General features: G+C 43.6%; 1 protein-coding gene and 1 long non-coding RNA gene across 4 annotated transcripts in view; one reads left to right on the plus strand and one right to left on the minus strand.

The window, feature by feature from the left end:
• The window catches only part of LOC308393237 (uncharacterized protein), a 71254-nt gene that overhangs the window by 17069 nt on the left and 36745 nt on the right, over positions 1-17440 (plus strand). For all 3 annotated transcript variants that reach the window (XM_080876858.1, XM_080876859.1, XM_080876860.1), the window contains exons 12-22: positions 1210-1524; positions 1618-1959; positions 2084-2395; positions 3138-3452; positions 3553-3876; positions 3998-4309; positions 4403-4726; positions 4851-5162; positions 13332-13646; positions 13740-14084; positions 14209-14520. In XM_080876858.1, coding sequence (XP_080732984.1) covers positions 1210-1524; positions 1618-1959; positions 2084-2395; positions 3138-3452; positions 3553-3876; positions 3998-4309; positions 4403-4726; positions 4851-5162; positions 13332-13646; positions 13740-14084; positions 14209-14520 — 3528 coding nt within the window. The remainder of the gene's footprint in view (positions 1-1209; positions 1525-1617; positions 1960-2083; positions 2396-3137; positions 3453-3552; positions 3877-3997; positions 4310-4402; positions 4727-4850; positions 5163-13331; positions 13647-13739; positions 14085-14208; positions 14521-17440) is intronic.
• On the minus strand, positions 11521-12642 carry LOC308393252. The gene is made up of 2 exons (XR_013970947.1): positions 12365-12642; positions 11521-11769 (listed from the first exon to the last, which is right to left on the minus strand). It is a non-coding gene; the product is annotated as an uncharacterized lncRNA (long non-coding RNA).

Below are 17440 nucleotides of genomic sequence, written 5' to 3' on the forward strand. Positions count from 1 at the left end.
CCAGGTAAAATACATATTTAGGCAGAATTATGCAAATATCCATTTTTCATCTTTTAGCAGCATAGTTCTTTTTTTCCAATTATTTTTTAAAAGTCAGGTCAAGGCTCCAAAAGCCCAAAGGCGATATAAGGGTGGCGGCTCACAACAGTTTTTGTTTGCTACATGGATCATTTTAGTTCAGCTGGGTGTCTTTCCTTTTGTTATATTTCTTTAAGAGTTCAAAATGTGTTAATTACATAAATAAAATGTAATTTTCTCATTAGCACTTCATGGATTTCATAAGTAACGCACCTTAGTTGCTCTGTGGATTCTTTTAAAAAGCAGTTTAACTTTTCTGTTCAAACAAGCCTTTTGTTGATCTACGTATTTTATATTCTTTATATTATTTACATTTGATCTTTTACATTGTGTATAATGTCTATTGATTGTATTGTTTATTTTAATATTTGTGTACAGCGCTTTGTGACTGCCTGTCTGTGAAAAGTGCTTAATAAATAAACTTTACTTACTTACTTTAGTTGTTCACACAAAGCATAAAGGTAAAAAAAAAAACAATATATACAGTGTTATCTTCATTTTAGATGTCAAAAAGTATTTGCGGCTCCCAGTGTTTTCTTTTGCGTGAAAACTGGGTCCAAGTGGCTCTTTGGGTGTTAAAGGTTGCTGACCCCTGGGCAAGGGAAAGCATTATGTCAATGAAGGTCCTCACTAAGATTGCTGACCGGGCTTGTGTGTGTGTGTGTGTGTGTGTGTGTGTGTGTGTGTGTGTGTGTGTGTGTGTGTGTGTGTGTGTGTGTGTGTCTGTGCGTGAGTGTGTGTCTGTGTGTAAGTGTGTGTGTGCGTGTTCAAGGGAGACCATACCCCTGAAAGATTTGATAAAGTCTGCAACTTGAAGTTTTCTTAGTTCTTTTCAGGTCTTGTAATTGAAACAATTCAAACAAAGTCTCCTGCTTCAACTTTCTTAATGTGGATGTTCTGCAGTCCTCACAAACTCTGTCATAATACAAATTTTGGAGCTGAATGTCTTTGTAGATCAGGAGTGAATCCATTGGACTTTTTATAGACTGTTTTATTAGTGTTAAAGCTGTGTGGACTGACAGTATTACACCTTTCAGTTTACCGTTCTGCTATAACTTGGAATCTATGGCTGGAATCTTAAAGTATTCTATGTTTGGTTCCCTTTATATAATCTCTGTGTTTTGTTTTCAGCTGTGTCCATCATTTTAACTGGATCTGGATCGACTCGATGTTCTGGAAGAGTTGAAGTTTACCACAATAACAGCTGGGGAACAGTCTGTGATGATGGCTGGGACTTAAATGATGCTCAGGTGGTTTGCAGACAGTTAAACTGTGGGTCGGCACTGGAAGTTCCTCAATCAGCTCACTTTGGTGCAGGAACTGGACAGATTTGGCTTGATCATGTGACCTGTTCAGGAAGTGAAAGTTCTCTAACTGAGTGTCAGCACAGTGGATTTGGATCAAACAGATGTGAACATGGTCAGGATGCTGCTGTCATCTGTTCAGGTGTGAAAACTGCTGGATCAACATGATATTGCAAGATAGTCTTTTTTGATGTAAGGCTGTATTTAACTTTTTTTCATGTTCTTTGCCTTTTAGATCTGATCAGGTTGGCTGGTTCTGGATCGAGCCGATGTTCTGGCAGAGTTGAAGTTTATCATGATAATGTCTGGGGAACAGTCTCTGATTATAACTGGGACTTAAATGATGCCGAGGTGGTTTGCAGACAGTTAAACTGTGGGTCTGCACTACAAGCTCCTCGATCAGCTTACTTTGGTGCAGGAACTGGACAGATCTGGCTCAGTGGTGTGAGCTGTTCAGGAAATGAAAGTTCTCTAACTGAATGTCAACACCCTGGATGGGGAAACCCCTACTACTACTACTACTACTACTACTACTACTACAATGGACATTATTCTGATGCTGGTGTCATCTGTTCAGGTGACATCACTTTTTGGCATGGAACACACTGCATGTTAATGTATTTTTGTGTGATATGTATCTTTGTTTTCTTTAAGAGACATATATTAAAACATCGTTTGTGTCACATGTTTTTCATTAAAAGGTCCAATCAGATTAACTGGATCTGGATCAAGTCGGTGTTCTGGCAGAGTTGAAGTTTATCACAATAACAGCTGGGGAACAGTCTGTGATGATGGCTGGGACTTAAATGATGCTGAGGTGGTTTGCAGACAGTTAAACTGTGGGTCGGCACTGGAAGTTCCTCAATCAGCTCACTTTGGTGCAGGAACTGGACAGATTTGGCTTGACAATGTGACCTGTTCAGGAAATGAAAGTTCTCTAACTGAGTGTCAACACAGTGGATTTGGATCAAACACATGTGAACATGGTCAGGATGCTGCTGTCATCTGTTCAGGTGAGATATTCTTTTGATCATCAGATGAATGTTAAACACTGTAAAAACAACCTTTTTTTTAGACTTCCATCTTCCACTTGTTAGTGTGTTTTATAATGAAATTCAGTGTGAACAGTCAAAGTCATCTGTGCAAGAACCACACTGTAGAATATTTGAGTGGTAAAATGTTTGCATCTTTCTCTTTAAACGCAGCTCAGATCCAGAGAGCTATACATTACTTTTTAAATAACTTATAAGATTAGAGATTTCATTTAAATACCTTAAAGGAACATTTTAATAGTTTAAAATTAACATTTATGAGTGGGACATGGAAGATATTTTCAGAGAGGGAAAGTCAGCCTGACATCTGTATGTGTGTGTAAGTGTGTGTGTGCATGTTCAAGGGAGACCATACCCCTGAAAGATTTGATAAAGTCTGCAACTTGAAGTTTTCTTAGTCCTTTTCAGGTCTTGTAATTGAAACAATTCAAACAAAGTCGCCTGCTTTAACTTTCTTAATGTGGATGTTCTGCAATCCTCACAAACTCTGTCTTAATTCAATTTTGGGAGCTGAATGTCTTTGTAGGTCAGGAGTGAATCCATTGGACTTTTTATAGACTGTTTTATTAGGGTTCAATCTGTGTGGACTGACAGTATTACACCTTTCAGTTTACCGTTCTGCTATAACTTGGAATCTATGGCTGGAAACTTAAAGTATTCTTTGTTTGGTTCCCTTTATATAATCTCTGTATTTTGTTTTCAGCTGTGTCCATCATTTTAACTGGATCTGGATCGACTCGATGTTCTGGAAGAGTTGAAGTTTATCACAATAACAGCTGGGGAACAGTCTGTGATGATGGCTGGGACTTAAATGATGCTCAGGTGGTTTGCAGACAGTTAAACTGTGGGTCGGCACTGGAAGTTCCTCATTCAGCTCACTTTGGTGCAGGAACTGGACAGATCTGGCTTGACAATGTGACCTGTTCAGGAAGTGAAAGTTCTCTAACTGAGTGTCAACACAGTGGATTTGGATCAAACAGCTGTGTACGTGGTCAGGATGCTGCTGTCATCTGTTCAGGTGAGAAAACATTCAGTTAGTCTGTTCATTTGTGTCTTCCATTAAGTCTTTTTTGATGTAAGGATTTATTATAATGTTTTTCATGTTCTTTCCCTTTTAGATCTGATTAGATTAGCTGGTTCTGGATCATCTCGATGCTCTGGCAGAGTTGAAGTTTATCATGATAATGTCTGGGGTACAGTTTCTGATCATAACTGGGTCTTAAACGATGCTGAGGTGGTTTGCAGAGAGATAAACTGTGGGTCTGCACTACAAGCTACCCCATCATATAAGTTTGGTGCAGGAACTGGACAGGTCTGGCTCAGTGGTGTGAGCTGTTCAGGAAATGAAAGTTCTGTAACTGAATGTCAACACTCTGGATGGGGAAACTACTACAACTACTACTACAGTTTACATTCATATGATGTTGGTGTCATGTGTTCAGGTGACATGACTTCCTGATATGAAAAAAACTGCATGTTAATGTATTTTTGAGTGTTATGCATCTGTATTTTCTTTAAGATATGTATTGAAATATAGTTTGTGTTATGTCTTTTACATAAAAGGTGTGATCAGATTAACTGGATCTGGATCGACTCGATGTTCTGGCAGAGTTGAAGTACATCACAGTAACAGCTGGGGAACAGTCTGTAATGATGGCTGGGACTTAAATGATGCTGAGGTGGTTTGCAGACAGATAAACTGTGGGTCGGCACTGGAAGTTCCTCAATCAGCTCACTTTGGTGCAGGAACTGGACAGATTTGGCTTGATGATGTCACCTGTTCAGGAAATGAAAGTTCTCTAACTGAGTGTCAGCACAGTGGATTTGGATCAAACAGATGTGAACATGGTCAGGATGCTGCTGTCATCTGTTCAGGTGTGAAAACTACTGGATCAACATGATATTGCAAGATAGTCATTTTTGAGGTAAGGCTGTATTTAACTGTTTTTCATGTTCTTTGCCTTTTAGATCTGATCAGGTTGGCCGGTTCTGGATCGAGCCGATGTTCTGGCAGAGTTGAAATCTTTCACAATAACGTCTGGGGAACAGTCTCTGATTATAACTGGGACCTAAATGATGCCGAGGTGGTTTGCAGACAGTTAAACTGTGGGTCTGCACTACAAGCTCCTCGAACAGCTTACTTTGGTGCAGGAACTGGACAGATCTGGCTCAGTGGTGTGAGCTGTTCAGGAAATGAAAGTTCTCTAACTGAATGTCAACACTCTGGATGGGGAAACTACTACTACTACTACTACAATGGACATTATTCTGATGCTGGTGTCATCTGTTCAGGTGACATCACTTTTTGACATGGAACATACTGCATGTTAATGTATTTTTGTGTGATATGTATCTTTGTTTTCTTTAAGGGACATATATTAAAACATCGTTTGTGTCACATGTTTTTCATTAAAAGGTCCAATCAGATTAACTGGATCTGGATCAAGTCGATGTTCTGGCAGAGTTGAAGTTTATCACAATAACAGCTGGGGAACAGTCTGTGATGATGGCTGGGACTTAAATGATGCTGGGGTGGTTTGCAGACAGATAAACTGTGGGTCGGCACTGGAAGTTCCTCAATCAGCTCACTTTGGTGCAGGAACTGGACAGATTTGGCTTGACAATGTGACCTGTTCAGGAAATGAAAGTTCTCTAACTGAGTGTCAACACAGTGGATTTGGATCAAACACATGTGAACATGGTCAGGATGCTGCTGTCATCTGTTCAGGTGAGATTCTTTTGATCATCTGATGAATGTTAATCACTGTAAAAAATAACCTTTTTTTTAGACTTCCATCTTCCACTTATTAGTGTGTTTCATAATGAAATTCAGTGTGAACAGTCAAACTCACCTGTGCAAGAACCACACTGTAGAATATTTGAGTGGTAAAATGTTTGCATCTTTCTCTTTAAACGCAGCTCAGATCCAGAGAGCTATACATTACTTTTTAAATAACTTATAAGATTAGAGATTTCATTTAAATACCTTAAAGGAACATTTTAATAGTTTCAAATGAACATTTATGAGCGGGACATGGAAGATATTTTCAGAGAGGGAAAGTCAGCCTGATATATGTGTGTGTGTTCCTGTATATCTATCTTTGTGAGGACCGACATCTTCATTCTACTACACTTGTGAGAACCAACAGTCACTTGTGAGGACACACAAACCGGTCCTCAAAAGTTTGAAGGCTTGTAAAGGCGTTCTTGATGCTCAAAATGTGGTTTTAGTGTCAGGGTTACAATTAGGTTATGGTTAGGTTTAGGGTAAGGGCTACGGTTAGGCCAGGGGTCGGCAACCCGTGGCTCCGGAGCCTCATGCGGCTCTTTAGTCTTGATTTTGCGGCTCCGGGTGGTTTGGGAAATTAAATTAGTGTCACGGCGAGTGAGGTGAGCCGTGTGGAGGAAATGAAGGAGGATCCAAGTGCAGGCAGTCGTGAAGGTGTAAAGGTGGTTTATTGAACATGAAAGTAAATACAAACGGCAAATGGAGCTGGAACTAAACTATACTGGGAAACAACTAAACTACAAAGCACAAACCTGAATGAGAACGAGCAGAGGAGAATGACGATGGACAGCAGGGAGAGCACACGGATGTGACATGGTAGATACACAGATGACACAGGGTGGAATACACAGACGGACCAGCAACAACAATGACGGAAGACATGACTTAAATACACAGAGAACCACAGGGGAATTACACACAGGTGGTGGACACAGCTGGGAATAATCAACAAGACGAGGTAAAACTGAACACACTCACATGAGACCCAGACCTTCACAATAAAACAGGAAATGAGAACACCACACCAAGACGCAGACCTGACACTGAGAGACAGACAGGAAATGACATATGAAACTAAACTCACATCGTAAACCCAGATAAACAGAAACATGGAACTCTAATAATAGAAATCATAATCATCACCATAACACGACAAGAGAACAAGAACACAATCCCTAATGAAAACTTAAATCAAAACACAATAAACTCAAAATACTGGGTCCAACGGACCCAGAACCGTGACAGTACCCCCCCTCAAAGGGCTGGCTCCCGACAGCCCCAAACAAAAAGCACAAGCACCAAGCCAGGGCGGGCGGAGGGGGCCCAGGAAGGAGGGCCTGAAACACAAAAAACCAGGAGCACGAGAAACCAGAACCAAAACACGAATGTTCACCAGTCCACAACACAGTCAGGGGGCCGACCATGCACACAGCAACGGCGGCGACGGGCAAACAGTTCTGGGGGCCGACCGAGCACACGGCAACGGCGGCGACGGGCAAACAGTTCTGGGGGCCGACCGAGCACACGGCAACGGCGGCGATGGGCAAACAGTTCTGGGGGCCGACCGTGCACACGGCAACGGCGGCGACGGGCAAACAGTTCTGGGGGCCGACCGTGCACACGGCAACGGCGGCGACGGGCAAACAGTTCTGGAGGCCGACCACTTGGAAGGTAGTGGCGGCCACCGAGCAGGTCCGGAGGACGGCCGCGATGCCAGCGGCGGCGACGAACCCTTTCCGGAGGCCGTCCCCGAAGGCCATGATGCCATCTTAGAGACCCGGAAAACGGCCGGCAGAGGCGAGGCAGAACGGGTCGAGCTGGCCCCGACGGCGGTGTGGCAACCGCAGGATCAGACGAAGGCGGAGCCGAGGCTGGACCAGGCGAAGCTGAAGCTGAAGCGGAGGCTGAAGCTGGATCAAGCGTGGATGAAGACACGGAGGCAGGACCAAGCGTGGATGAAGACGCGGAGGGAGGACCAAGCGTGGATGAAGACGCGGAGGGAGGACCAAGCGTGGATGAAGACGCGGAGGGAGGACCAAGCGTGGATGAAGACGCGGAGGGAGGACCAAGCGTGGATGAAGACGCGGAGGCTGGACCAGACGAGACAGAGGCTGAAGCGGAGGCTGGACCAGACGAGACAGAGTCTGGACCAGACGGGACAGAGGCTGAAGCGGAGGCTGGACCAGACGAGACAGAGGCTGAAGCGGAGGCTGGACCAGACGAGACAGAGGCTGAAGCGGAGGCTGGACCAGGCGTGGATGACGGCAGCGGGACGGCTGCGGAACCTGACGGCAGCGGGACGGCTGCGGAACCTGACGGCAGCGGGACGGCTGCGGAACCTGACGGCAGCGGGACGGCTGCGGAACCTGACGGCAGCGGGACGGCAGCGACGCTGCAGGCGGTGATGCGAATGGCGGTGATGTGAATGCTGTAGGCGGTGGCGTGAATGCTGCAGGTGATGATGTAGAGATGTGCTGGCTGGGTCCTCCAGGACCGTCAGCAGGTGTGAGGACGTGCTGGCTGGGTCCTCCAGGACCGTCAGCAGATGTGAGGATGTGCTGGCTGGGTCCTCCAGGACCCTCAGCTAACGAGGCGTGGTGCTGGGTGGGCTCCTCGGGCCCTCCAGCAGACGTGGCATGAGGCTGGACGGGCTCCTCGGGCCCTCCAGCAGACGTGGCATGAGGCTGGACGGGCTCCTCGGGCCCTCCAGCAGACGAGGCATGAGGCTGGCTGGGTTCTCCAGAACCCCCAGCAGAAGACACTTGAGGCCGGCTGGGTTCTCCTAAACCCCCAGCAGAAGACACTTGAGGCTGGCTGGGTTCTCCTAAACCCCCAGCAGAAGACACTTGAGGCTGGCTGGGTTCTCCAGAACCCCCAGCAGACGAAACATGAGGCTGGACGGGCTCCTCGGGCCCTCCAGCAGACGAAGCATGAGGCTGGCTGGGTTCTCCAGAACCCCCAGCAGACGAAACATGAGGCTGGCTGGGTTCTCCCGAACCCCCAGCAGACGAAACTTGAGGCTGGACGGGCTCCTCGGGCCCCCCAGCTGAGATTGACGGCTGAATGGGTCCCTCTGGTCCTCCAGCGGAGGACAGGGGTAGAGGGGCGGACTCACTGGAGCTCTCAGCAGGGGACGACGGCTGAGACTGCTCAGTAAAGTCCTCTAATGAAGCCACTGGTGCTAGCATCTCGACCTCTAGGGGTCCAGAGGTGGCTGGTGACTGGCACCCTACCTCTGGGGAGGCCCTAGAGGGAGCAACTGTCTCTGAGATGGCCAGTTTAAATGAACCAGTTAAAGTCTGTGTGAAGTGTGTTCCCTGCTTGTAATGAGGCTGTGAGGATAAAGGCTGGGTAAGTGAGTGGACAGGCTGCTGAACTGGTGGCAACTGAGCTACAGGTAGCAAAGTAGTAACAGGTGGAGTGGCTGGCTGAACTGATAAGGCTGATGAATCTCTTGCCAACTGGGCTATTGACTGGGCTATGGACTGTAACATGGCGTCTACTGGGTCTGACTGTGACTGTAATGGAGGTGATGATTGAGTGGCTGACTGGGTTAGTGACTGCTGGGCAGCTAACCGAGCTACCGGCTGAGCAGCTGAGTCAACGAACACAGCCCCGGTATAAACAGTCATATGAACTGGTGAAACAGACAGAGCGTCTTTTCCACTCACCACAGCCGGCAGTTCTGAAGTCCTATTCTCCAGCTGTGGGGCGACGCGCCGATGGCGCGATCGTCGCTTCCTCCCGGGCAAAACCTCCGGCGGGCCGGGCAAAACCTCCGGCGGGCTGGGCAAAACCTCCGGCGGGCTGGGCAAAACCTCCGGCGTCCGGCTGGGTTGGGAAGCGATAGCGGCTGGTGGGTGTAGGTGAAGTTCGTGAAGGATGAAGTCTTGCACGAGTGGGTGTAGTGAGTCCAATAGCCAGGGATAATCCGTGAGCAGCTGTTGCAGTCTGGCTTCCAGAACGTGGAGGAATGCTTCTCCCTCATGCTCTAGCCACAGGTTGATTATTTGTGAAGCGGAGTTCGTGATGAGGTCCCGAAGCTCCGTGGGTGGGGTGAATGCCGCTGGATCCATATCTGGCTGGTCCGTACTGTCACGGCTAGTGAGGTGAGCTGTGTGGAGGAAATGAAGGAGGATCCAAGTGCAGGCAGTCGTGAAGGTGTAAAGGTGGTTTATTGAACATGAAAGTAAATACAAACGGCAAATGGAGCTGGAACTAAACTATACTGGGAAACAACTAAACTACAAAGCACAAACCTGAATGAGAACGAGCAGAGGAGAATGACGATGGACAGCAGGGAGAGCACACGGATGTGACATGGTAGATACACAGATGACACAGGGTGGAATACACAGACGGACCAGCAACAACAATGACGGAAGACATGACTTAAATACACAGAGAACCACAGGGGAATTACACACAGGTGGTGGACACAGCTGGGAATAATCAACAAGACGAGACAAAGGTAAAACTGAACACACTCACATGAGACCCAGACCTTCACAATAAAACAGGAAATGAGAACACCACACCAAGACGCAGACCTGACACTGAGAGACAGACAGGAAATGACATATGAAACTAAACTCACATCGTAAACCCAGATAAACAGAAACATGGAACTCTAATAATAGAAATCATAATCATCACCATAACACGACAAGAGAACAAGAACACAATCCCTGATGAAAACTTAAATCAAAACACAATAAACTCAAAATACTGGGTCCAACGGACCCAGAACCGTGACAATTAGAAGTATTTAGCTGAAGTGTATTTTATTTGTGTTTAGTTCTTTTTTTAACTTGTAGTTCTAAATTGGAAGATTATTGTGATTTTGAAATATAAAAATAAAATTATATCTTATTATTTTTTTCATCGCTCAAAATAAGCGTCACACTCGCGGAAGCCAGTATACCCGCCGAAACGCTGTGCATTTATCGAGACTTTCAACCCCAGGTACGCCAATTATGGATCTTCTGATCCTTATTATGTCGTTAGCTGTTCTCCACCGTGAACTATGTTAAAAACAAACACCGCTCATGCCTCACAGATGACAGCTTACAGTCCTGCGTGAAGATGAAAGTGACTTCATGCAGCCCCGATTTGCAGGCGCTGTGCGCAGAGGTTCGGGACCATAAGTCTTATTGTATACATATCACGGCAGACCCGACGATGTTTCCATCAACATGCTTTTCAGCATCTCTTTATCGACCGCTTTTCACACACGGTTGTTGTACGCATACAGCCGGCTGTAGCTTTTCAGCTCACAGCCCGACACACACCAAAGCAACAGCAGAGAGAGCACAGACTTTGAGGCGACGAGGCGTGACTGCGGGTGCCGCTCAGGTGAGTCCGACTCCCATGCAGCGGCACTGCAGACCACGCCCCGCCACACACATTAACCAGGTAAAATACATATTTAGGCAGAATTATGCAAATATCCATTTTTCATCTTTTAGCAGCATAGTTCTTTTTTTCCAATTATTTTTTAAAAGTCAGGTCAAGGCTCCAAAAGCCCAAAGGCGATATAAGGGTGGCGGCTCACAACAGTTTTTGTTTGCTACATGGATCATTTTAGTTCAGCTGGGTGTCTTTCCTTTTGTTATATTTCTTTAAGAGTTCAAAATGTGTTATTTACATAAATAAAATGTAATTTTTTCATTAGCACTTCATGGATTTCATAAGTAACGCACCTTAGTTGCTCTGTGGATTCTTTTAAAAAGCAGTTTAACTTTTCTGTTCAAACAAGCCTTTTGTTGATCTACGTATTTTATATTCTTTACATTATTTACATTTGATCTTTTACATTGTGTATAATGTCTATTGATTGTATTGTTTATTTTAATATTTGTGTACAGCGCTTTGTGACTGCCTGTCTGTGAAAAGCGCTTAATAAATAAACTTTACTTACTTACTTTAGTTGTTCACACAAAGCATAAAGGCAAAAAAAAAACAATATATACACAGCAAATCCAGCATGTCCAAATTAACACTGTCGGATTTGATTTCAACACTATTAAAGTGTCTATATGGGTCCACACCAGAGAGTGTTAATTTAACTCTTTTTGGAGAGTTGGTACGTTAACTCTGATTTAGTGTTAAACACCAAATCTGTCTGGAGTTGATAATTTAACACTTGGTGTTAAGAGTTTATACATTAACTCTCAAAGAGTATTTTAGTTTAACTACATAAGAGTTATCTTCTAATTCATTCTAAAAAGCGAGAATTTTACTGTTCTGAACTTCTAGAAATTTCTTTTGGAAATAAACATTTACTAAAAAGATGCAATGGTTTTTGAAAAACATTTATTCTGAACTGTGCACCAAGATTTCAAAACATTTTCTGAAAGCTGTAACAGTGTACATGTTCTCACTTTCATTAGAATTGTGTTTATCAAAAGGTCTGACATGGCAAATGCAAATAACAGCATTCTCATCACTTATTTCTTCAATACAATATGCATGTCCTTCATTCATCACTTTGTGGAACTGCAACGCACTTCTGCTCTCCCCCATATTCCATCTTCACAAGCATATCCTGTGTGGAGATCGAATAAAAATTAGTTGACACTAATTAATGGCACAAATAATCCAGTAAACAATTGCAGCACAGTAAAAAAAAAAAAGGAATCCTCTTTGAGCCATTACTTGTGTAAAGTATTTTCCCAAAAGACAAAGACACAGGCAACAGGTAATACTGAACTAAATGTAAAACCTCAACCTTTTTCATTTTTACCTAAACCGTGTGCACAAAACTCTGGAGGGATCTATGCTAACGTAGAACCCAGTCAGGACGTCTGCTACTGCTGTTTGCTCGCTTTTTTTTTTTATTTTTTTTTATGGGCGATCGTTTTCAGGCTTCAAGTAGCACCATTATACCAACATTTTACATTCTACACATTGTTTTAGGTGTATTTGACCAAAAGTTTGACTGAAAATTCACATGCAAGCTTTTTTTCAAGGCTGTGGTATTTGCCCGCAAACAATACCTTTCAGCTAGCTAAAACAGAATATTATGCTATCAGCGAGCAACATGGCTAATGCCTTTCACACAGCTTTGTCTCAACTCCAAAGAGCCACAGAAGTAAAAGCTCATAATAATAATTGAAACAATCTTTGAAAGAATGACTTACCAAGCATGGCAAACAACTCAAATATGTAGAGCAAAATGTTCTGAAACGGCTTCACTTCAGCTTCGATTGGAGCCGTGCTGGGGGCGGAGTCTGTGAATTTACTCTGTTGGTGTCATAGCCCCTCTAGGAGTTCAGAGTTAAGAGGTCAAGAGTTAATGTTTCCATTGTAACACCTCCAGATTTGACAGAGAAACACTCATTTTTAACACTCGATTTTAACTACTATCATTTTACACCTCAGAGTTACATTAAAAGAATGTGACTCTGCTTAGAGTAAAATTAACTCTACTTTTGCAAGAAGACCATTAACACCAAAACATTTAACACTTTTGAATTTGCTGTGTACAGTGTTATCTTCATTTTAGATGTCAAAAAGTATTTGCGGCTCCCAGTGTTTTCTTTTGCGTGAAAACTGGGTCCAAGTGGCTCTTTGGGTGTTAAAGGTTGCTGACCCCTGGGCAAGGGAAAGCATTATGTCAATGAAGGTCCTCACTAAGATTGCTGACCGGGCTTGTGTGTGTGTGTGTGTGTGTGTGTGTGTGTGTGTGTGTGTGTGTGTCTGTGCGTGAGTGTGTGTCTGTGTGTGAGTGTGTGTGTGCGTGTTCAAGGGAGACCATACCCCTGAAAGATTTGATAAAGTCTGCAACTTGAAGTTTTCTTAGTTCTTTGCAGGTCTTGTAATTGAAACAATTCAAACAAAGTCGCCTGCTTCAACTTTCTTAATGTGGATGTTCTGCAGTCCTCACAAACTCTGTCATAATACAAATTTGGGAGCTGAATGTCTTTGTAGGTCAGGAGTGAATCCATTGGACATTTTATAGACTGTTTTATTAGTGTTAAAGCTGTGTGGACTGACAGTATTACACCTTTCAGTTTACCGTTCTGCTATAACTTGGAATCTATGGCTGGAATCTTAAAGTATTCTATGTTTGGTTCCCTTCATATCTTCTCTGTGTTTTGTTTTCAGCTGTGTCCATCATTTTAACTGGATCTGGATCGACTCGATGTTCTGGAAGAGTTGAGGTTTATCACAATAACAGCTGGGGAACAGTCTGTGATGATGGCTGGGACTTAAATGATGCTGAGGTGGTTTGCAGACAGATAAACTGTGGGTCGGCACTGGAAGTTCCTCATTCAGCTCACTTTGGTGCAGGAACTGGACAGATCTGGCTTGATCATGTGACCTGTTCAGGAAATGAAAGTTCTTTGACTGAGTGTCAGCACAGTGGATTTGGATCAAACAGCTGTGGACATGGTCAGGATGCTGCTGTCATCTGTTCAGGTGTGAAAACTGCTGGATCAACATGGTATTGCAAGATAGTCTTTTTTGAGGTAAGGCTGTATTTAACTGTTTTTCATGTTCTTTGCCTTTTAGATGTGATCAGGTTGGCTGGTTCTGGATCGAGCCGATGTTCTGGCAGAGTTGAAGTTTATCATGATAATGTCTGGGGAACAGTCTCTGATTATAACTGGGACTTAAATGATGCCGAGGTGGTTTGCAGACAGTTAAACTGTGGGTCTGCACTACAAGCTCCTCGATCAGCTTACTTTGGTGCAGGAACTGGACAGATCTGGCTCAGTGGTGTGAGCTGTTCAGGAAATGAAAGTTCTCTAACTGAATGTCAACACTCTGGATGGGGAAACTACTACTACTACTACTACTACTACTACTACAACTACTACAATATACATTATTATGATGCTGGTGTCATCTGTTCAGGTGACATCACTTTTTGGCATGGAACATACTGCATGTTAATGTATTTTTGTGTGATATGTATCTTTGCTTTCTTTAAGAGACATATATTAAAACATCGTTTGTGTCACGTGTTTTTCATTAAAAGGTCCAATCAGATTAACTGGATCTGGATCAAGTCGATGTTCTGGAAGAGTTGAAGTTTATCACAATAACAGCTGGGGAACAGTCTGTAATGATGGCTGGGACTTAAATGATGCTGGGGTGGTTTGCAGACAGTTAAACTGTGGGTCGGCACTGGAAGTTCCTCATTCAGCTCACTTTGGTGCAGGAACTGGACAGATCTGGCTTGATCATGTGACCTGTTCAGGAAATGAAAGTTCTCTAACTGAGTGTCAGCACAGTGGATTTGGATCAAACAGATGTGAACATGGTCAGGATGCTGCTGTCATCTGTTCAGGTGAGATATTCTTTTGATGATCTGATGAATGTTAAACACTGTAAAAACAACCTTTTTTTTAGACTTCCGTCTTCCACTTGTTAGTGTGTTTTATAATGAAATTCAGTGTGAACAGTCAAACTCACCTGTGCAAGAACCACACTGTAGAATATTTGAGTGGTAAAATGTTTGCATCTTTCTCTTTAAACGCAGCTCAGATCCAGAGAGCTATACATTACTTTTTAAATAACTTATAAGATTAGAGATTTCATTTAAATACCTTAAAGGAACATTTTAATAGTTTCAAATGAACATTTATGAGCGGGACATGGAAGATATTTTCAGAGAGGGAAAGTCAGCCTGACATATTTGTGTGTATGTACCTGTATATCTCTCTTTGTGAGGACCGACATCTTTATTCTACTACACTTGTGAGAACCAACAGTCACTTGTGAGGACACACAAACCGGTCCTCAAAAGTTTGAAGGCTTGTAAAGGCATTCTTGATGCTCAAAATGTGGTTTTAGTGTCAGGGTTACAATTAGGTTATGGTTAGGTTTAGGGTAAGGGCTACGGTTAGGCCAGGGGTCGGCAACCCGCGGCTCCGGAGCCTCATGCGGCTCTTTAGTCTTGATTTTGCGGCTCTGGGTGGTTTGGGAGAATAAATTAGAAGTATTTAGCTGAAGTGTATTTTATTTGTGTTTAGTTCTTTTTTTAACTTGTAGTTCTAAATTGGAAGATTATTGTGATTTTGAAATATAAAAATAAAATTATATCTTATTATTTTTTTCATCGCTCAAAATAAGCGTCACACTCGCGGAAGCCGGTATACCCGCCGAAACGCTGTGCATTTATCGAGGCTTTCGACCCCAGGTAGGCCAATTATGGATCTTCTGATCCTTATTATGTCGTTAGCTGTTCTCCACCGTGAACTATGTTAAAAACAAACACCGCTCATGCCTCACAGATGACAGCTTACAGTCCTGCGTGAAGATGAAAGTGACTTCATGCAGCCCCGATTTGCAGGCGCTGTGCGCAGAGGTTCGGGACCACAAGTCTTATTGTATACATACTATGGCAGACCCGACGATGTTTCCATCAACATGCTTTTCAGCATCTCTTTATCGACCGCTTTTCACACACGGTTGTTGTACGCATACAGCCAGCTGTAGCTTTTCAGCTCACAGCCCGACACACACCAAAGCAAGAGCAGAGAGAGCACAGACTTTGAGGCGACGAGGCGTGACTGCGGGTGCCGCTCAGGTGAGTCCGACTCCCATGCAGCGGCACTGCAGACCACGCCCCGCCACACACATTAACCAGGTAAAATACATATTTAGGCAGAATTATGCAAATATCTATTTTTCATCTTTTAGCAGCATAGTTCTTTTTTTCCAATTATTTTTTAAAAGTCATGTCAAGGCTCCAAAAGCCCAAAGGCGATATAAGGGTGGCGGCTCACAACAGTTTTTGTTTGCTACATGGATCATTTTAGTTCAGCTGGGTGTCTTTCCATTTGTTATATTTCTTTAAGAATTCAAAATGTGTTAATTACATAAATAAAATGTAATTTTCTCTGTAGCACTTCATGGATTTCATAAGCAACTGTTAAGGTCCACATAATTGAGGAAGGAGAGTACAAACAACCATGGTCCAGAAGATCTTGGTCAAACAATTGATTTTAATGAATTCACGCGTGGGAAGACCCCTCATACGTCACAGACAGAATATATACACACGTCAAATCAAAACCACAATGACTTTTAACACGGTTTAAAAGAACGTTGTCTTCTATCTTCATGGCCGGTACTTCCTGTCACTGCCGGATGCTCGCTTATCATCTTGACACATCAGCAGCAGTTCTGCGACAAACTGCTCTTTTTGCAACCCCAAGCAAAACATGATTAAACTTCCACCTATAAATGATTCTCTTTAACTAAGTGTGTGTGTGTGTCTATGTCGTCCTCAAATGCTCTCTCAATTCACCCGTTGCACTTCTGACCTTTTACCAGACCAGAGTCTCATCCTTATGTGTAATAACCTAACTGAAACTATATGTACTATGTTGAATAAATGTTTTAATCAAGAACCTCTAATAAAAGCTTAATAAAAGAATATAAAAGTATAACAGACAATTTGAATAACCTAGTAATTCAAATAGCCTCGTCTAACCTGCTCCTCAGAATAACTTAGACTCTGCTTTCACTTCTGCAAACTCTCTGCAACTTCCTGTCAACTCCTGCCTGCAACTTAGTCTTTCTGAAAGACACACACACTGTTTAAACATCTGAATGCTAGGGGTGCAACGATATTCGTATCGATATTGAACCGTTCGATACAGTGCTTTCGGTTCGGTACGCATATGTATCGAACAATACAACATTTGTAATTTATTTGATCAATTTTCCTTCTGACGATGCTGTCTGTGTTGAGCGCTCAGTGAATCTGTGTTCGACTACTCCGCCTAGGCTGCACTGTCGAGCGCAGATCCACTGAGCGCTCAACACAGACAGCATAGTCAGAGGGAAGAGCGCAGGGCAAGCTAGCGAGACAGAAGTTAAGCTCTCCTTGCAACAGGCAAATTGAACGTCATTCAGATCTGGCGTTTGGAATTATTTTGGTTTTCATGTGACGTATGACCCTGAAGGTAAGCGAGTCATGGACTAAAGTAAAACAGTATGTTGAATGTGCCATGCAATGCTCAATTACATTGGTGTGAACTAGTGTGTTAGCGCAGTTAGCTCGTTAACGTGTTGGCCGTCTAGCCCCATGCACGGAGTGATCGGCGGTAGCTCGTTAACGGAGATTTGCCGTGTTGTGGCGTTAAGGTAATTTCAACAAGATTAACCTGAAAGCACTAGCGGGAACACAACGAATATGACTGCACATTTACGCCGACATCATCCTAGTGCAAAGACAAGTGGAAGCAGACAAAAAAAAG

The sequence above is a fragment of the Rhamphochromis sp. 'chilingali' genome (assembly GCF_963969265.1).
Source record: "Rhamphochromis sp. 'chilingali' genome assembly, chromosome: 1".
Lineage (NCBI taxonomy): Eukaryota > Metazoa > Chordata > Actinopteri > Cichliformes > Cichlidae > Rhamphochromis > Rhamphochromis sp. 'chilingali'.